Source organism: Podarcis pityusensis (genome assembly GCF_964106645.2).
Source record: "Podarcis pityusensis genome assembly, chromosome: 2".
Classification (NCBI taxonomy): domain Eukaryota; kingdom Metazoa; phylum Chordata; class Lepidosauria; order Squamata; family Lacertidae; genus Podarcis; species Podarcis pityusensis.
In genome coordinates, this window is record NC_138029.1 from 1,985,160 (window position 1) to 2,010,284 (window position 25,125).

At 45.7% G+C, this 25,125-nt stretch overlaps 1 protein-coding gene and 1 long non-coding RNA gene across 6 annotated transcripts in view; both read left to right on the plus strand.

The window, feature by feature from the left end:
* Positions 1 to 13,136, plus strand: part of GMIP (GEM interacting protein) — a 91,615-nt gene extending 78,479 nt beyond the window's left edge. For all 5 annotated transcript variants that reach the window (XM_080996114.1, XM_080996117.1, XM_080996116.1 and 2 more), the window contains exons 17-21: positions 302 to 439; positions 2,794 to 2,990; positions 4,807 to 5,095; positions 6,138 to 6,249; positions 7,652 to 13,136. In XM_080996114.1, the coding sequence (XP_080852240.1) occupies positions 302 to 439; positions 2,794 to 2,990; positions 4,807 to 5,095; positions 6,138 to 6,249; positions 7,652 to 8,046 (1,131 nt within the window). In that variant the 3' untranslated portion in view covers positions 8,047 to 13,136. The remainder of the gene's footprint in view (positions 1 to 301; positions 440 to 2,793; positions 2,991 to 4,806; positions 5,096 to 6,137; positions 6,250 to 7,651) is intronic.
* Positions 13,137 to 20,185: 7,049 nt separating this feature from the next.
* On the plus strand, positions 20,186 to 22,704 carry LOC308471871. Its single transcript, XR_013983199.1, has 3 exons — positions 20,186 to 20,479; positions 20,774 to 20,870; positions 22,522 to 22,704. It is a non-coding gene; the product is annotated as an uncharacterized lncRNA (long non-coding RNA).
* The last annotated feature ends 2,421 nt before the right edge of the window (positions 22,705 to 25,125 follow it).

Sequence of the window (25,125 nt, forward strand, 5' to 3'; positions counted from 1 at the left end):
AAGGTGCAGAAAGTGGAGGGTGGAAACAGCAGAGAGTTGTGAGGCATCCCTAGACTCTTTCTTTCACTCTGCGCGGTAGCCCTAACTTCCTGGTGAGCTAAGGCGTCTGCTTATGGCCTTCAAGAGCTGCCTCAGAGTTTCAGTCCATGTGGATTTCCCAGTTTCATGTGCTAGCAGTCCAGTCTCGTGCACACACACCTCCGCCTCCCTGCTGAGTCAGAGATAAATCCCAGGTCCCTTTCTGACACATACATCATGTGTGGTGGCCTCAGGCCCAGTCTCTTTTTTGTCCTTGACGCAGGGCATTTACCGCATCAGTGGAGCCAAATCACGGGTGGAGAGGCTGTGTCAGGCCTTTGAGAGTGGCTGGAGGCTGGTGGAGCTCTCGGATCATTCACCCCATGACATCACTGGAGTCCTTAAACATTTCCTTAAGGAGGTAAGAAATGGAGGGGGAGACATCCTTAGAATTTCATTTCTCTAAACCTGAGAGTGGTTTCCCAAATTTTATGTCTTTAGCAGACTCTGGGAACTCATCAAGCTACACATCCCCAACCCTTTTCGGGTGTGTGTGCTATTTTATCTAAAGGTGGAAACAAATGTAATATAAAAAAATAAACATGCAACTGGGTTCAATCTGTTGGGAAATAACTGGTGAATACCAATTAATCCTGAAGTCCCAGATGTTTGGGGAACTACAAAGAAAAACAGCTGACTGCATGAATTCAGAAATAGGGTGTGGGGCTTGACTTCAGCCAAAGCAGCCCCCAGCAGAGTTTAAAACACAGATCTAGACTGCGTTTACAAAGCATGGGAAATATGGGTTGTTAGACTTTTAAATGTCCCAATATGACTGCTTACAGTTCTCCCCTGCCTCTGCCCCTCTTGAGCTTAATAGACCACAACTTTTAGTAAGTTTAAATGCTTTATTTCAGTCATCACAGGTCTCACTCATGCGTTGTTCAATACTACAGCAGAAACAACACAAGTAAGGTATTATTGCTTACAAAATACAGAAGTGATTCTCAAACATGTGGACTGAGTCTGAAGTCCCAGGCTCAGACATCTGCTCAACTTACATGGTTCAAAGGGAGAGGGGAAGGAATATGAAACCTTTAGTTCCTCCCTCCTTGGAGGAAAGGGGATGTGACATCACAGAGTCTACTCTAGTAATTTTGAACTCTGTAGTCCTTAACCCCTTCACATACTAACTAGCACAGGTATGCATTGTTAGGTTTGACTACAAAACTCCCACACACTCTACATTAAAGGTAAAGGGACCCCTGACCATTAGGTCCAGTTGTGGCCAACTCTGGGGTTGTGGCGCTCATCTCGCTTTATTGGCCGAGGGAGCCGGCGTACAGCTTCTGGGTCATGTGGCCAGCATGACTAAGCCGCTTCTGGCGAACCAGAGCAGCACACGGAAACGCCGTTTACCTTCCCGCCGAAGCGGTACCTATTTATATACTTGCACTTTGACGTGCTTTCGAACTGCTAGGTTGGCAGGAGCAGGGACCGAGCAACGGGAGCTCACCCCGTCGTGGGGATTCGAACTGCCGACCTTCTGATCGGCAAGTCCTAGACACTCTACATTAGTCTTGTTTATTGTGGCATTGCTGCTCCTTCTTGCTTGCTCATGAGTTGCACAGCACATGCCCCACTCTGTAGTTATTCTGCTCCTTCTGTTCCTTTATTCCCTGATATTTCTAACTAGTTTTATTATGTATTTTTATTTATTGCGTATGTGCACAGTAACCCTTAATTCAGGGGTCACCAGGATCCTCAGCTTTCACTGAAATTAGGCTTGAAAGAAGCATTCTGTTGTAGCCAGTAGAATAGGTTGTGGTGTGTGCTTAGTAGAAATGGGCAAAATGGGCAATTTCGGTTTCACATTTTTCCAACATTCAGTTCTCCACAATTCCACATCTCTTTGCATTTTTTTTTAAATTTAGTCTTCATAAAAATCATAAGTGTTTTAGGGCAAACTTCTCATATGCATGTGCTTGTATACCATCTTACTTCTACTATGCACATTTCCCCCCAGAGCTGTGCTGTTTCCTGTAATATAATGCATTTTTGCATGTGATTTTCTCTAATATAGGCAGTTTTGTGCACATTTTTCTCAACTACATGTATTTTTGTGCACATTGCTGGGCTGGAGAACTGGGCTGCTAATTACAGAAAAGTGTGAATTTTGAAGCATGGCTCTGTTCCAGTACCTGCATTTTTTCACAGTGTGTGAATTAGGTATCTTCTTCTTTAAATGCAAACTGAATCAATTTCCCTTCCCATCTCTAGGGTTTGGTTGAAGTGTTTGTGCATGTGGGTGTGGGTTTATGGTGACCAAAACAATTTTCAAATGGCCCCCCAAAATGTCGGTGACCCCTGCCTGGAGTAGTTAGGGCATCCCATGACTGCCCATGGTTCTGTTGCATCTGCTCTGCTCTCTATTTTCCCTTGTTCTTTGTATTGTTGAAAGCAGCTGTAGGCTCTCCAGATGCTATGGTAGATCTGTGGCTGAGGGAGGAAGGCTCTTCTCCTGGGAGACCAGCATTTTTTACAAGATTGTGATGATCAATTAATTATTTTCTATCTCGCTCTTCCAAAGGAGCCCAGGACAGCAAACGATGACACAATAAAACAATACAATTAAAATAAAAGGAAGGTATATTTGAAAACAAGAGCTTTTACCTTTACCTTCTGCTGGAAGTGGTTCGCTCATTTCTCTGAAAACGTTTGCAATCGCATCTAAAGGGGGGGTTTTCTAAATCTTCTCCTCCCTTCTTCTTACAGCTTTCCAGTCCTGTGCTCCCGTACGAGCTATATGATGATTTCATGGCTCTCTCCAGGAGCGTGCAGAGAATGGAATACAGAACAGGGGCTGATGCCAAGACCTTGGCAGATCCCATCAAGAGTACAAAGGATTTACTGCGCAAACTGCTACCAACAAATTATAACACATTACGGCACCTCATTGCTCACCTCTACAGGTAACATGGAGACCAGCAGTGACTCCTGAGCTCTTTACTTGTAGGAATAAGGGCCGCTTTGGATGCTCTTTGCAGAGCTCTAAAGTGGGGTATAAATATCCTTAACTCTTAACAGTATCCAGTTTCAATACAGATCCATTGGTCCACACCTCTGTTTGCCCTGCCACTTTCCCCTGGGAAAACCTGCTGTTTCCTTCTGAAATGGACCAAATGGCAACTGGGTTTTCTGCAGATTGCCATTTGTTCCAATTCAGCAATAAAGAGTGTTTTGCAGGGGAAAGCTGCAGGGCAAACACAAAGCCACTCATACCTAGAAAGCCCAGGGCCCTATGAAGCAGTGTGCGCCCACCCACCCCAGGTCTCATTGGGGCTCCCTACGCCACTGCCTGTGTTTATCTGCATGATACTTGGGTGTCCTGCTTTCTCCCAAGGGCTCAGGCTACCAGTAGAACATATAAAACCAGGGGCAAAGCTAGACTTTATTTCACACAAGTCAGACCCAGTTTGACACCCCATGTGCATTTATGTTCACACACATGTAGACTGGGAGCCTCAATGGCGCCCCTCTGGAGGCTTCACCCAGGGCAAAAAACCTAGCTAGCCCCCATCCCCGAAGCTATAGTGCTGTATGAAATTCATGTTTTCCATCCCCAGATGCTTTTAAAATGGTATCTGATCAAGAATTCAAAAATTGAGAATAGCTTCCACAAGCCACAAAAACCTGTTTGCATCTTCCTTAAGGGCAGAGCTGCGCATTGATGCAAACATATGTCACACAACCTTAGTGGCATCTTCTTCTAGGGAAATGGTGGTCAACCTGAATCCAGTGATCCTTGAAGTTCCTCAGAAGCTTCCCCGGGGTTGCTCTATAAGAAGATCAGTCATGGAATAGGATTCAGACCACTTAGTCCATTCATGTGAGATCCAGTCAGCCCCAAACCTCATACAAAAACCTCTCCATCTTGCTAAAGTTCTGCAACTAATGATTTGGGAATTCTTATGCAGGGAGATTCACAGCTCAGTTGCAGAACCATGGGCATAGCCAAGGGGGGCTCAACAACTTTGACTGCCCCCACAACAAAAATCCTGGCTAGGCTCACGTGCAGAACGCATGTTTTGCAAACAGGAGGTGCCACATTCAATCCCCAGCATCTCTAGTTCAAACAATTGGGGAGCAGATGATGGAAAAGATCTCTGCCTGGAGCCCTGGAGAGCTGCTGCCAGTCAAAGTAGACAATATTAGGCTAGATGGACAAATAATCTGACTATGTATAAGGAAGATTCCCGTGTTTCTACAAAACAGAAGATTGTAAAGAGAAGAGGGTAACTCCAGAGTAAATCCTTGCAAGGTGAGGGGAACCTCAGGTGATAGGTTAGCACAACTACTTTTGCACCAATAGTATAAAGCTATAATGGTTATTCACGTTTTATGCAGGGTCTAGGCTCTTCCCTCAAGGTAGCACTCCTGAAGGGGTATTGTATTTTTCCAGTACTCAAGCAGCAATAGTATACTGCTGGGAAAATGTGATCCCTTCTCTGACATTATCAGCATTGCTGTACCATGTGGAATGCAGTTGCCTAAGTGTCACAGCCCCTATTGAATGGTACCAGTGATGAAGGACCCATCCCATGCACACCAACCATGGAGATGCTTCTCAGAATGAAGTGGAGAAGCCCTGAATCCACAAAGTCACAAAATGAAAATGACTACCTACCTTACTGAAAATGTAGCCTAAGCACCTCAGTGTCTCCCATTTCTGGAAAATGTTTAGGTTCAGACCTTTGATGATTCATTCTCTCTCCTCCCCCCCTCAAGAGTGGCTGAGAGATATGAGGATAACAAGATGTCTCCCAACAACCTGGGGATCATATTTGGGCCCACACTAATCCACCCTCCCTTGAGCAATGAAGTTTCCATGTCGTGCCTCGTGGACTCAGGGTACCAGTCCCAGCTGATTGAGTTTCTCATCCTCAACTACGAAAGGATTTTTGGGATGGATGACCTGCCTCCATCTGGGCTTTGTGAACGTGAAAACTCTTTGAAAGAAGCAATTACCAATGAAGCTCTTTCAAGCAGTGAAAGAGATGTTGATGCACCTTCTGAGGTAGGAGTGGGGGCGGTATTCCTAAGCACATGCTTTTTTATTTTTTATTTTTTGAGACATATCAAGCTGTTACTAGTCAAGGTTGATGGTACTAGGTAATGTGGACCATTTCTGATTTACTATAAGAGCTGAGCTGTGGAAGAAACACATGATAGTTTTGTTTTGGACTGAACCCCTTTTTGCTACAGGTAAAGGAATTGCATGTTTGAGTCACATATTCACGACCTTTTGCACATGAAAACCTAACATGTCAAGGGAAAAATTAGCCTAGAACTCTTCTTCTAAGCTTTATATATGCAAGCAGTGTTTTATGGGAGAAAATTCAAAATGCAGTCCCTGATCTGTAGTTTGACGCAGTACAATCCATGTGCTTCTGCTCAGCACATACCTTGGTTCTAAGACTACTGCCAATATGAGTAACCAGGCCTTATGATTACTGGGCATACAAGGATCCCTCATTTCTCATATTCTGTTGCCTCCATCTTTTCTTCTGAGCTTGTCAGTCTGCATGTGGTTGACCTCTGTGGTGCAAACTGCGATGGAGACACCAATGTTCTACATTTTACAAGGATCTCAATTTTAAAAAATAAATTGCCAAGCAGTGTATGGGGGTGGGGGGAGCGAAATTTTGCCAACATTTCAACTTTATCAGAATAGATCCATTTTTTGACATTTCAAAACCACATAATACGACAAATGGCAGTGACCAGTTTCAAATTCTGAAAACAAAATGTGAGCAAAATGGATGTTTCAACAGGGAACATTCTGAAACAAAAATATTTATAAAATAATGAAAATACCCCCCCACACACATTTTTTAAAAAATGTGGCACTTGAATTTAAAACTTTTAAATGAAATTCTGTAATTAAATGATTATATACACACACAGTAATGGGATTCTTTCCCTCTGACTCTGATTCTAACTTTTTGAAAGTCCTTTTGCAAGTTTGCTTTTCTTGCAGCAGCCCCACCTTCATACAGGTGTGGCTATATGGGGAGCTCAATACACAGATTCACAAACATGGCTTTTCCTTCCAACAGAAGTCCTCCTCTAAGCCATATCTGGATGAAGACAATAGCACTGCTGTGGATTCTGCCAGGCAGAAGCAGTGTATGGAGCAAACCCACTTTCCTGAAAGTGGGGAAACCATAGGTAAAGTTCTTTCCTAGATCCTGATCAGGCATTTAAAGAATATTGGTTCCTATTTTGGGGAGAGAATATTGTATTCTTCAGGTTCAACAGTGCCCCACTCTTCCTCCAAACCATTAAGATCCACAATGTCTCCCTCATAACTTCCAGACACCCTGTCTCTCTAGATAATGTTTCTATATCAACATTTTGAGAAGCCACTGCATTCTAAATTTTGCCTGCTCTAGTATTAGAATGGCCAAACCCAAATGATATATCTCGATATAATAAGAAAGGTATGACCCCCCATAGGAGGATTTGGTTGACCTCTGTGGTGCAAACTGCGATGGAGACACCAATGTTCTACATTTTACAAGGATCATTTTACAAGGATACATTTTACACATCACTCCTGGTTTGGCGTGAAGTCATGGTGCTGTGGGGGTGCAAAAGTGAAGGCAGGTTGCGCAACAGCAGCGGTCATGGCATAGGAGTGGGAAGGGAGAGACAGTGAGAGGGGGAAAGTGGTTAAAGAAATGGCAGACATTTGAGTAAAGCAGAGATAGAGAGAACTGAAAGAAAAATGGTGATTTTAAACCACAGCAGAGGTTTGACTAAAGGACCTTCATCGTCAAAACATTGTATGAAAGTACTATGGAGTATTTTAGAGCATTGCATATTTTATATCTCTCACATGAGGCAGCTAAGGAATTGGAAAGGGAGAAGTTTGAGTACTGGAGATACAGGGAGATACACCGAAAGCAGGGGGAAGGGACTGTTCTAAACAACGACAGAAGTTTTGAGTAAAGGGAGATAAAGAGACACTGAGAGGAAAATTGCAGTTTTAAACAATGGCAGAGAAATGAGTGAAACAGGACTGTAAAGTCAAACAGAGAGGGAAAAAGTGGTTGTTTTAAACAATGGCAGAGGTTTCAATAAAGCAGGGATGGAGGAACACTGGTGATTTTAAATAATGGCAGAGGTTTGAATATAGCAGGCACAAGTGACACGGGGGGGATGGCAGTTTAAAACAAGATTTGAGTACAGCAAGAAGGAAGTTTAGAAAGGCTCTGTTGTGTTAGCTTCTGTGTTGCATCCATCTCTGCTATTTTTCCATCATAAAACTAGATTTTATTTTGTTTTTTTAAAAAAACAACAACTCCTTGTCCCATCATTCCTGCTTTATTTAAATCTCTGCCATGGATTAAAACCACCATTTTCCTCCCAGTGTCTCTCCACCTCAACTCCAGTGCTTGGGGAAGCCCAACAAAGGAAGTGATCAAAGAGGAGCTTTCCTTGTCATTAACTTTTAATAAGCATTGCTTTGGGACATCTTTCAAGTTAAGATTTGTTGCTTCCTGGGGTGATACATTCAATAGGTTGTCTGCTTCCCTAATTCTCCATAATGTCTCTTCTCCTCACTCAGAGTTGAACAGCAGTGATGGCACCAAACAGAATGACGCTATACTTGACCCTGAAGCTGCCAATGTCAGCCCACAGAACAGGGGGCGCTTCAGCCGGATGCCTGTGAAGCACCCTCGCACTGTCACCCCCAAAGTGTCCAGTCTGCCCCTGCTGGCTGCTACCATGGCTGGCTCAGAGGCAGGAGGCCGTCTCCTGGAGCAAGGTACAAACAGCCGCAGCAACTCGCCAGACACTCGAGGGCAGCGCAAGCACTTTGAGATCACTCCGGAGACTGCCAGGATTGTCTCCAAGTTCCAGACTCAGAATGGGAGCCAAGACTGCTGTCCTGCAGGGCTGGAAAACCCACTGGAGGGAGAGCCTGTGGATGCATTGGGAGGAAGCAGGACTGAATCTTGAGCCTTAAATGTTTTTGTTTTAATTTTTTAGGAAGCAAACCAGACAAAGGGCTTGAATTCCAGTTCCAGGAACAGTTTGGAATAACTAGACCCTAACTTTGCAAAAGCAGGAAAAACTGCTGTTCACCTAAGAGTACACTTGAGAACTGGGGAAGAAACAGCCCTGGGTGTATCTCACAGAAACCTAGGAGGGATGATGCCCCCTCCAGATTTAACTGTTGCATTTCTTGCTTTGCAATGCCTTTGCAATGGAGGCGACAAGCCAGTGCGGAGCTGCTGGGTTGCTGTAAGCTACAAAGCCATTGGTGCAGTCTCTCGAAATGGGGCTGATGCTGAAGGGCGACTTCCAGGGGGCAGCCAGGAGCATTTGGTGGGAGGAAGAGTCAAGGGCAGAGCCTAAGGCATAGCAGGATGTTGCTTGAGGTCCCAGGGGAGTCGTTTGTCAGCATGGGGTGGCTGTTTTTCCAGGGGTCGTGTTGGGGATAAAACACATTTGGGTTGTTTGGGGGCAGGGCATGACTGTTCAAGTAAAATCCAGGGTGGTTCAGGGGTGGTTTTTCCACCTGGGCTGGGTATGGTTTGAAAAGGTGATGACATTACGCTGAGACTACAGGATGGGGGGCTCAACTGCCACGTGCAGGGCTATATTCGGCAGGTTTAAAGATACCAAAATATTGAGAAAGGTGAGTTCCGTGACCTATATAAATTTTGCAAATTAAGCAAAGTTTCATAACTTCTCTTACTTTGCATACTTCTATTATTTTTATTTCTTACTTTAGTGCATTATTCTACTGCTGCTGTTCATACCGAGGGGGCAGTGGAGCCCCACTGCCTGAGCTTTGAAAATCTTGTAACAGCCACCTTTCTTGCTTCTGAGCTTTCAGGGGGTATTGCCCAAAAAATTCAAACACATCTTTGCAGTCTTCAGAGCTACAAACTGTTTTTGTTCTGTTTTTTTTACAAAAGAGAACAGATTCTCAGGAAGCAAAGCTTTGCAGTGTCATTTTCTGTGCCTTTTCTTCTTCTGTGCCTGCCTAGAATTGCAGTGTTTGGGGCAAAGGTAAGTTGTAATGCTATAAGTGAGGAGGGAAGCGTTACTGGCAGAGGGCACATGGAGGCAGGACAGCTACTGTCCTTGGGAGGTTGCCTGCTGCAGAGGTGGGTGGAGAGGGGAGAAGGTGCTGCTAGGATGTTTCAGCATCAGCCTAATCGCGCTCATCTATATTTAGGTTCTCTGTGCAGCTTTGGCTGCTTCATAGATGATGGAATTCCTTAGTTCAGTTCCTTGCAGGAGGTTGCATGTACTGCATGTTTCTGCCATCCATGGAGTAGGAGACAACAAGGCGACTGCGACTCCTCCCACCATTTCTTCCCCAGTTCTGTCCTCCATGCTTAGGGCTCAGACACACTTACCTTTAGCTCCTCTCTTTCCAGGCACAAGTCCATGCTTAAAAGCTCCATGTCCCAGCATGGTGGTTCTCTCTCTCTCTCCCCCCTCCCAGCTTTGCCTGCAAAAAACCACTCTTTCACACTCAGTTGAAGTAAACATCAAGTCAGGTTTTCTGTGAATTTCCATTTGCTCTGATTGAACTTTAAAGAGTGGGTTTTGGTGGGCAGAGTTCCAGACCAAAAAGAAAAAAGACCACTCGGACATAGAGCTTTAAAGTGTGGACAGTGCCTGGAAAGAGCAAAGGAAAGGGAAGTGTAGTAAGCCCTCCTCCTTGCCTGCTTTGAGTCCTCTCACTACAGCAGGTGAAGAAGAAGAAGAGGAAGAGTTTGGATTTGATATCCCGCCTTTCACTCCCTTTAAGGAGTCTCAAAACGGCTAACATTCTCCTTTCCCTTCCTCCCCCACAACAAACACTGTGAGGTGAGTGGGGCTGAGAGACTTCAGAGAAGTGTGACTGGCCCAAGGTCACCCAGCAGCTGCAGGTGGAGGAGCGGAGACGCGAACCCGGTTCCCCAGATTACGAGACTACCGCTCTTAACCACTACACCACACTGGCTCTCTGTGTGACCTCTGTGGATGGCAGAAGTGGGCAGTGAAGGAGTGGGCAGATCCATGTCTGCCTTGTCCCCCAGGTCAAAAGGTAAAGTAAAGGTTCAAGCCTTGGTTGCAGGCTGGCAAGCTACTTCATGTGAAGGGGAACCTGCTACCAGTTGGGACTTCCAGCCCTGTACGCATGCCCTGAAGTACATGCCTTTGTATGCGCCTGCTAGCTACATGCCATTTCTGACACAGAATGTAATGCTAGCAGAATGGGAAATTTGCCACAAGTGAAGCAATTGTCACTAGTGTTGCCAGAGAGCACCTGAGGCGACTCCCGGCTGGATGCTAGGTTCCTCGGTCAGAGCGGAGAAGAAGCCAGGTGTAATGCACTGCAAAGTGGGCTATTAAGCCTTTGGTCAGTTTATTGGTCTACCAAAGTTTGAGAAAGTGTGCATGGTTTTTTTATAACTTTACATTGAGGAGAAAAAATTAAGTCTTCTTCTTTCCCAAACATCCAAGTCCCATGGGGTCAGTGTCACAGATGCATCACACCTCCAGGCGGAGAAGCTACATTCTGGAGTTGGGGCTAGAAACAGGTTTTTCCTGTGACCCATTAAGGCAACAATACAGCACCCAGAGGTCCCCATTATGCAAAAGCCCCTGGATAAGAGTGGTAATCGTTAAACAATTGCCAGAGCCCTTAAAGGTGGGATTTCCCCTGGAGAGTCTGCCTGCGTGACTTTAGGGATTATGGATGGCATTAGGATTCCCACGATGCAAGGCGTAACACACTTGGTCTACAGTTTAGGAACAACATCATACCTTTACAAGCGATTTTACACAAGGAAGAAAAATAATTTCTCGAAGAGAGATGCGACATTTTCTTAGCTGAGCAGTTCCTAGTGAAAGCTCTGGTTTCGAGAGTTCGCTACTTTGTCGCTCTTAGTCTTGCAGAACGTTCCATAGCTGCAGTACCAGGAAGCCAGCCACTAGGGGCGCTGTGGAGCAAGGATGTTGAAGTGGGACAGCTGATCCCTTTCAATCTTGCCAGGCGCCGAGATGAAAAGGGGGCAGGCAGATGCCTTTATGTATTTGAAACCGGCAGCAATGAACGAAAGAAGGGGGCAGGGAGAGGAAAAGAGACGGGACGGATCTTTCTCAAGGCGTAATCGTGTAGCCGCAGGTGGTGGTAACTGGGAATAGAAACGGGTCACTGGATTCTGGTAACAGGAGGCAGGAGAAGAAAGGAGGTGGCTTGTGAGTAGCTCACAAAGTGGCAGGAAGCAACCTTGGGCTGAAGTCATGCCGGTCTCAAGGCAGATCTCAAAACAGCCATTTCTACCCCACCCCACCCCACCCCCGTCCTGCATCTTCAGTCTAAATCCACATGCAGTCAGGGTGCAATGGTGCCACAGCCAGCTACACATCTACGCATAGCTAGCGTTACGCATATTTATCAATTAATGCAAGCATCATTGTCTTCTCTGGAGATCACTTGTAGACGACTAAGATGGTCTTCCGTGAACACGGTTTTAACAGTGAGTCCGTAAGTGACTGTGGAGGCCAGTTCTGGATCCACACGTCCTTCCACAGTGGAGACACAGGTTTCCAGGCGGGAGTTGATCAGGATGAGGATTTGCCAAGAGTGCCTTCCTCTTAACACATTTCTCCCTTTTGCCCTGAGTTCACGCTTCTTCAAAGCCCATGACACATTCGGTAAAGGCTCACAGGCCAGCGTTGCCCAGTTATCAGTGCTTATGTTACATTCTTTTAGATTTGCCTTGAGAGCATCTTTAAACCTCTTTTGTTGTCCATCGGTATTTCACTTTCCATTCTTGAGTTCGGAATAGAGTCGTTGCTTTGGAAGACGATAGTGAGGCATCCAAACAACATGACCAGTCCAATGAAGTTGATGTTGAAGAATCATTGCTTCAGCACTGCTGATCTTAGTTCGCCTGTCTTTCCAAGTGATGTGTAAAAACTTTTGGAGACACCATTGATGAAATATTTCAAGGAGTCAGAGATGGCATTTATAAGTGGTCCATGTTTGACAAGCATACAGTAAGCTTGGTAGTACGATAGCTTTGGTTTCCCTGCAAATGTCCCACTGCTCAAATGCTCTGCACTTCAATCAGCAGATAGCTGCGCTCACAGAGCTCAGGCGATGCTGGATTTCAGCATCAATGTCAGTCCTTGTGGAAGGATAACTGCCCAGGTAGGAGAAGTGATTGACACTTTCCAAAGTTACACCATTGAGTTGGATTTGTGGTGTTGCAGAGGGGTTGTTTTGTGCTTGTTGGTGCAGCACTTTGGTTTTTTGTATGTTGAGCAACAGGCCAAGCTTTTTGTAAGCTTCTGCGAAGATATTTAGGATGGTTTGGAGGTCATCCTCTGAGTGTGCACACACTATGTTGTCATCAGCATATTGAAGCTCTATGACAGAAGTTACAGTAACTTTACTCTTTGCTTTCAGCCTACTCAGATTAAAGAACTTTCCATCTGTTTGATATATGATTTCTACCCTGGTGGGAAGTTTCCCTTCGACAATGTGTAGGATCATGGCAATGAAGGGCGATAACACATGTTTAATGCCCAATTCCACTGTGAATGGTTCACTTTGAGAGCAAGTGTTATCCACAATAGTTGCTGTCATATTATCATGGAGGAGCCAAAGGGTTTCACAAATATATCTGGGCAGTCGATTTTCAGAAGAACAGTCCACAGGGCATTACGATTTACAGTGTTGAAGGCCTTAGTAAGGTCAATAAACGCCATATACAGGGGTTGGTTTTGCTAGCTGCATTTTTCTTGAAGCTGTCGAGCAGTGAAAATCATGTCCACTGCCCCCTAGAACAGGCATCCCCAACCTTTGGCCCTCCAGATTTTTGGACTACCAATCACCACTGGTCCTGTTAGCTAGGGATCATGGGAGTTGTAGGCCAAAACATCTGGAGGGGCGCAGGTTGGGGATGCCTGCCCTAGAAGGTCTAAAACCATTTTGGGATTTAGGAAAGGTCGCCTCAGATATTGTTAAGAGACAGTTTGCTAAGATCCTTGCAAGAGGTTTGCAGGCTGCAGCTAATAAAGAGATGTCTCAATAATTTCTGCAGTTCTATCACCTTTTTTTAAAAAAGATTGATAACTCTGGCATCCATAAAGTCTGCCGGAATCTCCTCTCCCAGATTTTTTTGATGAGCTTGTGAAGTGGTTGTGTAAATTCAATCCGGCCCACTTTGAAAACTTTGGCAGGTATCCCATCAGGTCCACTGGCTTTGTTGTTTTTCATTTCGTTAATAGCTGTACATAGCTCTCCCAGATTTGGAGATATTGCAGGGCCATCTATCATTTGTTTTTGCGGGATTTGTGAGAGGACCTCAACAGCTACAGGGGAGTTGCGATTAAGGAGATGATGATTGATTGAATTTATATACCACCCTATACCCGGAGGTCTCAGGGCAGTTCACAGAATAAAATCTAAATATAAAACCACAAAATACATAATCAAAATAAAAACAACAACCCAATAACCCTCCCCCCCAAAATGAACTTCCCTGGGGAGAGCATTCCACAGATGGGGAGCCACTGCAGAGAAGGTCCATTCTCGTGTTGCCACCCTCCGGACCTGTCTTGGAGGAGGCACATGACAAAAGGCCTCAGAAGATGATCTCAGGGTCCAGGTAGGTTCATATGGAAAGAGGCAATCCTTGAGAATCATAGAATCATAGAGTTGGAAGAGACCACAAGGGCCATCGAGTCCAACCCCCTGCCAAGCAGGAAACACCATCAGAGCACTCCTGACATATGGTTGTCAAGCCTCTGCTTAAAAGACCTCCAAAGAAGGAGACTCCACCACACTCCTTGGCAGCAAATTCCACTGTCGAACAGCTCTTACTGTCAGGAAGTTCTTCTTAATGTTTAGGTGGAATCTTCTTTCTTGTAGTTTGGATCCATTGCTCCGTGTCCGCTTCTCTGGAGCAGCAGAAAACAACCTTTCTCCCTCCTCTATGTGACATCCTTTTATATATTTGAACATGGCTATCATATCACCCCTTGAGGTATTGTGGTCCTGAGCCATTTGAGGCTTCATGGGTCAAAACCAGCACTTTGAATTGGGCCCGGAAACTAATCAGTAGCCAGTGCAGTCAGACCAGGATTGGTGAAATATGCTCAAACCATCTTGCTCCAGTGAGCAACCTGGCCACTGAATTCTGCACTAACTGAAGTTTCCGAACCATCTTCAGAGACAGCCCTACATAGAACCATTGCAGTAAATCTAACCTTGAGGTTACCAGAGCATAGACAACAGTCAGGGCCGTTTTTACCTGGCTGTGCGGGGCACCCAGGCGCCAAATTCTGGGGGGTGCCAGGCGCCCACTGCTGAAGCCACCTAAGCTCTTAACTATCTACCTATTATGAAATAATAAATAATTTTGATCAAGCTAGAAAAAATACATACTGTATATACCTAGGTATTACCAAAATGTATACCTACTGTTTCACTAAAGGACTTTCAACTTTGTGCACTCTTTTACCAAAGACGTGCTGCTCCAGTGGTGGTGCTTGTCATTCACAACGGTGGTGCTTGTCAGACTCAACGACGGTGCTCACAACTAAATTTGGGGGCACTGGGAGGATCTTTGCACCCTGGCGGTGAATATGCTAAAGACTTGCCTGACAACAGTAGTTAGGCTATCCCTGTCCAGATAGGGGTGTAGCTGGGCTACCAGCCAAAGCTGAAGGAAGGCACTCTGGGCCACTTAGGCTCGTATGGTATGCTGGTAATGTTCTTTCCAGTGCAATGCCATCGCTTCTTCATCTTTTAGAAGTGTGGTACTGTCTATTGAGCATTGTGATACTGTGAATGCGCTGAAACAAATGGTCTTATTATCTCACATTTCCTGAAGGATATAGCAGGCTAGAAATGTAAATCAACAAGTAGTAAATATTGGGGCATTGGTTGCTCCCCTCAATGTCTTGGCCAAGATAGCATGGATTTCCTTCAACTTTGAACAAACTTTGTTATGTTGACCACCACACATTTACCACCGGAGGGAGGACTGTAGACTTAAATATTATTTCTTGAACTGGAGCTGCCCCAGACTCACAAGAACTCTAAAGTCAGAGGGTGGGGTGTGTACATATATTTTCCATTCTGTCAGGGTGTCTCCCAGGCCATCTCCATGTTTCACACTTAACTGCCTTCACGTTGGATCAAGATAATACAAATTCCTTCCTAGCAGTTATATATAATATTAAAAGGGGGGAAGTAGAAGAGTCCTGTGATTGCTTAGACTCCCAATCTCTTAAATTCTCTGCTAAACCTGTATGTAATGTTAATACCTGAATTTATCATGGTTAACCCTGGTTGAGCCTCAGCCACCAACAGGGCAAAGGACATCGTTGCCTTGAGTGCCAGTTCAGGGGTGGGGAGAGGAGAGCAGCTGTTTGGGCCTCTCCAACCAACCTTAAGACAAAACTTAAGACTGTTTGACTGGCAGTTCCTACTGATGTGCAGCCCAGGGTTAAAGGCACCAGAAGGGGAAAGGCATGGACCAGGGTCATATGAGGTCCTCCTGGTATGTTTCTTAGACGCTTAAAGGAAAGACATGGAGAAGCAACTTTATCTTCGGGGAATGCCCCTTCTTCCACTGCCCATTTGTATAGTCAGTTCAGCAAGGAAGTGCCTGTATCACCTCAATTGCAGCTTGAGGTGAGGTGCCTTGAGGAATTGGTGCCAGAGAAAGGCTAAATCCTGCTTCGCACCAGGGTGGGTCCTAAATCCAAACTGGGCTGTTTTTTGTACAAGAAAAACATGTTCATCTCACACATCATGCTTTGTTTGGGCTTATGTGCCTGCACTCCCTGATTAAGAAAGTTAGATTAAATGTACAGGGTTTGCTTTTTCATGTTAACTCAGTTATTTCAAGGCTGTAAACTCTTCCATACTGGGGCACACATACTTGTGAAGCATTCTTCGACACTCCTGAAAGTAAAACTATGGCCTACCTTAGAGGAGAGGCATGGTGAAGTTACCCTCACAACTTTTGGGCAAATTAAAGCTGCTGGATGAGGAGTTAGGCCTCTTGGGAAGTAGTCCTATAGCAGCTTAACTGAGGGCTCCTCTGGGAACATGTGGCAATCCAGGGTGTTTTCTCTAACTGTTAAAGAGCAGTTTTCCCTGAGGGAAAGCGGGGGGGGGGGGGGTGAGAGGAAGTGTTGGATAAGCACTTAAATGAATTATTGCTTTGCAAGAGTCGTAACATAACTTTGCTTGATTTTATAACAAACTTCTAGTTGTTCAAGGTGTCCCCGCCCACCCCTTCCTTTCAGAGGGAAATGTTCTCATTTTGCCCTGGTCATTCCGCCATCTCTCTGCTTGGGTGATGGAGGTGTTAAGTTTTTGGCCACAGTGCGCACATGTGGAAGTAGGCGCCTTTTAATATTTGGATTCGTTTTTGGGGCAGTCTGCCTCCTCCCAACCTTGCTGTGTGTTTTCTAGGGAGCCAGGGCAAAATAAATATCCATTCTGAGTTTTTCCTGAATCAAACTTGGCTGCGAGGAAAAAAATGTCATCTGGTTTCTTCCCCTGCTGTAGCAGTGTGGAAAATGCCAATTTAACTGTATTTTTAAAAGACTGCAGTCACTGCACAACTTAAAAGATACAGAAGCCAGGGACAATGCGGCCACAGCCGACCCCCGATATTTGGGTACTCTTCACTTAGAATCATAGAATCATAGAGTTGGAAGAGACCACAAGGGCCATCAAGTCCAACTCCCTGCCAAGCAGGAAACACCATCAGAGCACTCCTGACATATGGTTGTCAAGCCTCTGCTTAAAGACCTCCAAAGAAGGAGACTCCACCACACTCCTTGGCAGCAAATTCCACTGTCGAACAGCTCTTACTGTCAGGAAGTTCTTCCTAATGTTTAGGTGGAATCTTCTTTCTTGTAGTTTGGATCCATTGCTCCGTGTCCGCTTCTCTGGAGCAGCAGAAAACAACCTTTCTCCCTCCTCTATGTGACATCCTTTTATATATTTGAACCTTGCTTAGAGGCACAGCGTCCTCAGGTCCCTCTTTAAAGTATCAGATGGGGTTCGCTTCCCAAAGAAAGAAGCTCTAGCCCCAGAGGCAGAGGTCAGGCAACAGATGGAGGACCACAGATTTCCCCATTCCTGCAATACAGGAGCCATAAGCAGTGTAAATAAAATACAATTATAAAAAAAATTATTATTATTATTATTATTATTATTATTATTATTATTATTATTATAGAAGAGGGCTCCTGTACCTTTAATAATGGTGCATACGAAGGGAGCATTTATTTACACTTTGGTGGGGAAAGCAGCATCTCAAACTCCTCTGAGCAAACATCATGCTCTGGGTCTGTGGCTGGGGGGGGGGGGCAGGCAAGTCAGCAAGTTCTTGGTTTTGTGCAAAGAATGGCTCTAGCTGGCAGTAGTAGCTGCTGCAGCTGGGTTATTTGGAGCAACCGAGAGGTTTTGGTACTTCTTGACATTTGAGGCGGAACAGAAGATCCAGGATCAATGCTGCATGAATCATCACAATATTGATTTCCACAAAACCTGAAAGTCAGATTAAAAAGAAGAACTTGGTCAGAGACCACATACCAATCCTGCATCACTCAGCTCTAGCCTTTTCAAGAATGACTGTGGAGACAGAGTTTGTGAGAGGGCAAAGGGAACAGCACTGAATCAGGAAGTGTGGGGTGAAGTGGAACAAAATCAATGGCAACACAACAGAAAATAATGTATCGGGAGCATTATGGAATGGAAGCACCCAAAGTCCATCTGGATTACGTGCCACGTACAACAAATTGGGCATTTCCAAGACCAGGGGAGGGGAATACTGCAGTTTGCACACAGATTCTTCCTCCTCCTCTCCACCTTTGATATATCAGCCTTGGGCAAGATAATCCTCAGTCCTTTTATGACTATATCCAAACAAATGCTTCTGGCAACAAGCCCTTTGCCATTGTTCAAGGTTCAGGGCTAAACAGCTCACTGCAAGCAGCCTTCAGTTTGTTTGTTTCCTTTGTAGCTGGCTTGTGCGGCAAGGAATTCAGAGCCATTTGGTGCAGTCAGGAGAATCGAGGGGCAAAGCCACCCAGGAAGCAAAGTGAGGCGGCTGCCTCAGGCAGCAGGATCCGCAGGGGCAGCAGATCCAGCCTCCAAGGAATGCAGCGCTTGCTCCTGCTCCTGCCGCCTTCCTTGGAGACTGGATCCTGGGAAATGCAATTTACTCCTCACAGAACTACAGTTCCTGGCATTCCTAACAAACTTTGCTTCCCAGCATTCTTGGATGGATGGTGTGGATGTAACTTCATCCATTAAGCCTGTGTTGGACAGCTCAAATGAGGGAGCCCATGATCCATGGCTTTGTGTGGAGAGTCAGCAGTCACCTTGAGGTGAAGTGTGGTGTTTGTGAAATTGTAACATGCGGGCCAGTTCTTTTCAATTGAGAGTTCATTTTCTCTGGCTCCATTTGCTATTGTCAATGAAAACAAAAATTAGGTGGATACGGCCCTCCCCAAACAGGCTCCCTTCGACCCACATAGCTTCAAACCACTCAGGCCATGGCTGAGATCCAGTGGGGTGGAGGCTTCCCATTTTGTTGGGAGGGAGAAAAGAAACAATATGAGGCACCAGACTCCACATGCCTTTTCGCTTTTGCAAGAATTATGTCTGCAAAAGCCGCCTTTCCCTCCCCCTCTCTATCAGCTTTAGTGTCGGATGCCTGCAGAGCCCTAAAAAGTCATTTAGCGTGCCTTTCTGCTTAATGTCTGTAAAAGAAAAACAACAGGCCGTGTGTGGCATCCGGTGGGCTAAAGCATAAATACGTCTCCCTCCCTCCCGAAATGCATGATGGGACACTGAGATGCTCGCTTGGCTCGGCTCAGCTGCGGACGCCACTCACGGCCTTCAAAGTTGTCTCCTGCAGAACAGCCCTCCAGGCAAATCTGCAGCGCTGGCCCCCATGGTGGAAAGAGCCAGGCCCCTCCTTTGCTTAGGCCCAAAGCATGTCTCTGGGTAACACAAGGCAAAAAAGCCCCAGCAAATCCATGTAAAAGAGCAAAGGGGGTGTTAGAAGCGTAAGCGAGTTTCGTATCTACTGAGGCCTATGAATAAATCATATTCCAGCCACAAGCTGTCCTATTAACGAGCATCTTAGCCACAAGCTGCTCTAACTATGAGTATAAGCAGTCTAGGCCGTTTGTGGTTGCCTAGCCGTTGCAGCTTGTGTGAAAAAGCAACATTATCACTGCTCACAGGGGGGCATGCAACTCTCCCTCCACCACTCAGCCTCTTTCCCTCGATGCTTCTGTTTCTCCTAGCTGGGCCCTGGGATGTTCACACCATGCATTTAAAGCACATTTCCCCCTCCCAAGAATCCTGGGAGCTGCAGCTTACCCCTCCCAGAGCCACACTTTCCAGAATCCTTAACAAACTACCATTCACAAGATCATGTGAGTAGGGAGATGTGCTTTAGATGTGCTTTGAGCTCAGCTGTGGAGAGAACAGGCAGCAAAAGGAGCAGAGTCAGCACCCTTTGGGCAGCTGCTGGGGCTTCCAAGCCACGGCTGCATCCGCAGCTGGCACCGGGAGGCTGGGTCTATAAGCCACCTGCCATTTTAATTCTCTACAATGCCCTTGATGTAGAATCGCTCCAGAGCATTGCGGAACATTAAAAGTATAGCCACCATCATTAAAAGAACACCACCTTGAAGCAATGCTATGTCAAAGGCATTGGGAGCCATGAAACTGGCAGGCGGCTTAAAGCCCCCCAGCCAAATGGGATGCTGCTGCAGATCCCACCACCAACAGCCCCCAGAAGGGTCTTCCAGTGTAGGGCACTTTGTGCCTCAGCCCTGGCACCAGTCTTTTCCTGGGGTGGGTGGGGAGGCCACAAGAAGAAAAGTGGCTGCTTCTAGACATATCCATGTGGGACTTTTCTCCAGGGATAAAATCTACTCAGCTCTGGAACGTGATGTTTGAGCCCCCCTGGTCTATGAACTGATGCATCTTCTGATGACCTACTCAAGGCTGCAGAGTAAAGGATGGGTATTATCCTCCCAGCTCCTGGGGTGGCCCCCTTGCCCCAGGCAACTCCACTGATCCCTCACAACTTGGCTTGGTTATAAAGGGTTCAAGTCAAGTTTTCCCTTTGCTTCAGCCACAGCCAGACTCTGGCTTGGCTTGTTTTGGTTCCTCCTCTTTCTCCCTTCTCACATGCTCTGTAGTTGTTTGCCATCTCCCTCATCTGCCTGCCTCCATCCTTGTTCCAGCCTTCCTTTGAAGGACTCCTCAGCTGACTTGACTCTGCCCCCAGAGGACCGCTCTGACTGCTCAAGGGCTTCACTTCAATTCTGGTCCCATCAGTCTTGCTGCAACTCAAACTTTATCTCTTTGGGTTTTCAGCTACAGGTAGGAACTCAGCACTGAAACTCTTAATGTGCGGTTCATCTGACCCTTGTGCCACAGAAACACACTGAATGCTTGCTGGTCTCTTATACATCTGAATGATGCCATTCATAATAATTCATTTTATTTTGTAGTATCCTTGTAAGTATCCTTGATTAAAAGACTTTCTTTTCTCTGCCCAATAGAAGCCAATCTAAACACACACACAAGATCATTCAGCTCTTGCGAGAAGGATTTCATTCTGCTTTCAAATCGTCTTTTGCATTTTTATTTCTGAAATGGATTTTTGCCTTCCAGCAGCCCTGCATCTCCCTGTGACAAACAGCCACTCTCCTTTGCTCGGCAGCAAGAAACAAGTCAACGGCATTCATTAATCTGACACGGACGGAGAAAGGTAAATTTGTTCTGAAAGTGTTGTCTGTGAAGCCAGTGCATCTCCAGGGCCCTTGTTGCTAACGATCTGAAACCTGCTGCCTAAGCAAAGCCAGAATTGCAGCTTTGCAAGTTCTTTTTTTAAAATAAATGATAGAGCAAGGAGCGACCACAAACAGCTGGTTGAAAAGGACGTCTAACTTGATCCGCTCCAAATCTGCTCTTCACCACACTCTCAACTTGTTTTCGCTGAAGCAAACAACAGCCAAGGGCGTTTTCTAAATCTGTGGCAGAAATGACAGGCGATGGCTTCTGCAGAAACCCATCAACCCACGGGATCTGACAATCCTGTTCCTGGGAGTGCCAGGCCTTATTGTCAGCTCTGGCTCCATATTAGAGTTTGCCAGGCTCATTCGCCTGGAAGGAAAGGTGCCAGATTTGTAAGCGGAGCTGTTGCCAAATCTGTGCAAATGACTGTGGGATTTTGGAACCCCCACCTGCATGCAGCAGCTTTCCTAGCAGAGCATTCCATAAGTAGTTAAAAAGAAAGAAAGAAAGGTAAATGACCCCTGGACAGTTAAGTCCAGTGAAAGGCCACTATGGGGTGTGGTGCTCATCTTGCTAAACGGTGTTTCCGTGCGTTTCCCATAAGTAGTATTGCCCGTCTCTCTGCTGCCATCACCCCAAAAGGGCTCCAGTAAGAGGTGGACTTTGGTAATATGGTGCCCTGAGCAAGGCAAAATTTTTGCCCCCCCAAACTATTTCTTATTTTCACAATCATTCCTTTTTGGGACAGTTGCTTTTTATGGACCTTCTCAGTAGACATCTGTAAAAATATAGCTGCTAACAACAACAACAACCTTTGCACCATCCTCAGTCTTTTAGGTCAGATGCAGCTGCTGCCTCTGAATGCAGACTCCAGGTGTCCTAGTATCTGAAGGAATGCCTCACATGGTACCTGTCTGCCCAAGATCCCAGAGGAAAAGCCTATCTCATTGCCAAGCCTACCCGGAACCCAAGATCATCTTCTGAGGCCCTTCTTTGTGTGCCTCCCATTGGAGGAATGCTCTCCCCAGGGAGGTTTGCCTGGAGCCTTCATTGTACACCTTTAGGTATCAGGCGAAAACATTCCCCTTCCATCAGGTCTTAGGCTGATTAACATCTTAAAACACTTTTAGATGTGGTTGTGGGAGGGGGTATTGGTTTGTACAGTTTTTTTTGTTCTTGTTTTATGCATTTTGTTTTTTTATATTGTATTTTTATGTGCTGAGCCGCCCTGAGATCTACAGATGAAGGGCGATACACACACACACACACACCAACCAACCAACCAAGCCTTGGTTGGTGTTTGGGGAGGCCCTGTGTCCTCCTCACAGTCCTCTCTCGGAAGGGGTTTCAGAGGACAGCTCTCTCTTTGGAAATATCCTCTGTTTGAAAGGCTACGTGCTCCACATTAAAGATAAAGAAGCCAACACCTGGACAGCACAACACAAGAAGACAGCACCTGGATCAGGCACAAATGGGTGAATTTTCCCCCCTGTTAATTATTTCCCAATTTGCAGTTAGCATATACACATTTCAGACAAATCTGTGACCTCTTTTCTGACGAAGTATTTCTTCTTCTGTTTGTTGATGCCACCCAACTGGACTGCCTTGTGGCTGAATGTCCTCAGGGTCTTCCCTGCCTCCAGACTGCGACCTGCAGAAAAGGACAACTAAAATGATCAAACCCTTCCTTTTGTTAAGTGAAGAGTTCTGCAAGGCCTGTGAAGTAGTATCCCCTTTTGTAATGGAAGGCAGGGCAACATCTTGCCCCAGAAACCAAACAGCTGGAAATCATGCGCAGCCAGAGGAGATCCAGATATATGGAGAAACGTGACTCAAAGAAGTAGGAGGCCCAGGGTTTGCTCTGATTGTTTAGAAATACACAATCGCTTTCAGGTCCTCTCCCCTAGCATGGAAGACGAAGAGCAGACTCCATTTGAGGATCTCTCCCTCATTACAGTCGATCAGGTATATGAAGACGAGCAGCAAAGTCAGTCCTCAGGGAATGTGCAGGCGACCTTGGAACGGACAGGTCACGGAAGAACCCCAACCAGACCTAAGAGGAGGCATGGAGTGGTGATAGGGGATTCCCTACTGAGGGGAACAGAAGCAGTGATCTGTGGGCCTGACAAGATGTCTCGGGAAGTGTGCTGTCTCTCTCTTCTTCTTTTTTTAGAATCATAGAATCACAGATGTTATTCATAGATGTTATTCAACATCTTTATCAACGACTTGAATGATGGACTCAAGGGCATCCTGATCAAATTTGCAGATGACACCAAACTGGGAGGGGTGGCTAACACCCCAAGGACAGGATCACACTTCAAAACGACCTTGGCAGATTAGAGAACTGGGCAAAAACAAACAAGATGAATTTTAACAGGGAGAAATGTAAAGTATTGCGCTTGGGCAAAAAAAATGAGAGGCACAAATACAAGATGAGTGACACCTGGCTTGAGAGCAGTACATGTGAAAAGGATCTAGGAGTCTTGGTTGACCACAAACTTGACATGAGCCAACAGTGTGACGCGGCAGCTAAAAAAGCCAATGCAATTCTGGGCTGCATCAATAGGAGTATAGCATCTAGATCAAGGGAAGTAATAGTGCCACTGTATTCTGCTCTGGTCAGACCTCACCTGGAGTACTGTGTCCAGTTCTGGGCACCACAGTTCAAGAAGGACACTGACAAACTGGAACGTATCCAGAGGAGGGCAACCAAAATGGTCAAAGGCCTGGAAACGATGCCTTATGAGGAACGGCTAAGGGAGCTGGGCATGTTTAGCCTGGAGAAGAGGAGGTTAAGGGGTGATATGATAGCCATGTTCAAATATATAAAAGGATGTCACATAGAGGAGGGAGAAAGGTTGTTTTCTGCTGCTCCAGAGAAGCGGACACAGAGCAATGGATCCAAACTACAAGAAAGAAGATTCCACCTAAACATTAGGAAGAATTTCCTGACAGTAAAAGCTGTTCGACAGTGGAATTTGCTGCCAAGGAGTGTGATGGAGTCTCCTTCTTTGGAGGTCTTTAAGCAGAGGCTTGACAACCCATATGTCAGGAGTGCTCTGATGGTGTTTCCTGCTTGGCAGGGGGTTGGACTCGATGGCCCTTGTGGTCTCTTCCAACTCTATGATTCTATGATCCCGAGGTAGGTGGGGTGTACACACTCTGTGTGTGTGTGTGTGTGTGTGTGTGTGTGTGTGTGTAAGAGAACACTAGACTGTCAGTCCTGCAGCTAAGTCTGAAAGGGAAACAAAGGCCTGACTCTAAAAGCATTTTACATCAAATTTGCATCTGCTAATTTATATGGCTTAATGCACACTTTGAAATAATGTGTATCATCTAAACAGAAATAACATGCATCCCATCACGCTGGGGAAGACTGTGTTCCAGGTGACCTGCTCAATCTGACATCCAGGTTCTCTTTATGGGCAGCTTCAAGGCTCCCTCTTCTTATCTTTTATCTTTAAAGCAGACTTGGACCCAGCAACCCTTCAAGGAGACGACTGTGCTCTGCAATGGCCGGTGTGTGGGCCACCTTTTGCACACTGCAGAACAGGGTAGTACCTGCCCACATTCCTTGCAGGGAACGGCTGGCAGCTTCTCCTGGGTCCTGTCCTGGGGTTCATATATTATGTTTTCAGCTGAACCTTGGCTGTTTCAGCAGCATTGCTCTCTTGGGCTGGGCCTCCTCTCCACCCCCCATCCCGCCTCCACCCTGCTTTTGATTTCCACAAAAGTGTGGACAAGCAGTCAATTTAATAACTAACTAATTCCATTAGACATTCTGCAGCAAAACAGAAAGAAAAAAGAAAAAAGAAACCATCACAAGACTTACAGTACTTAAAGATTAATACATCTACAAAGCCCTGAGCTCTAGGATATCCTAGGGACTACTAGATCTCTTCTATCCCAGCTTGACCACTGAGATCATCTCTAGGAGCCTCAGTGGTTGTTGAGACTCAATTGACAAACTGAAACCTTCAATGTCATCAGCCCAGTCCTGTGAAATCCTCTTCCCAGAGAGATTTGGCAGGTGCCTTGTACCTTTACATGTTTGCCATAAAACCTTTCTATCGTCAGACTCTTGCAGACAATTAAGAAAAACATTTTCAATAGTTATTAGCTGCTGCTCTGTCATTTTAAAATGTAGGATGCGTATTTTTACTGTTATAAAATGATTTTTAAATGACATTGTGATGTACAAGTATTTTTTAAATATAAATAAAGGC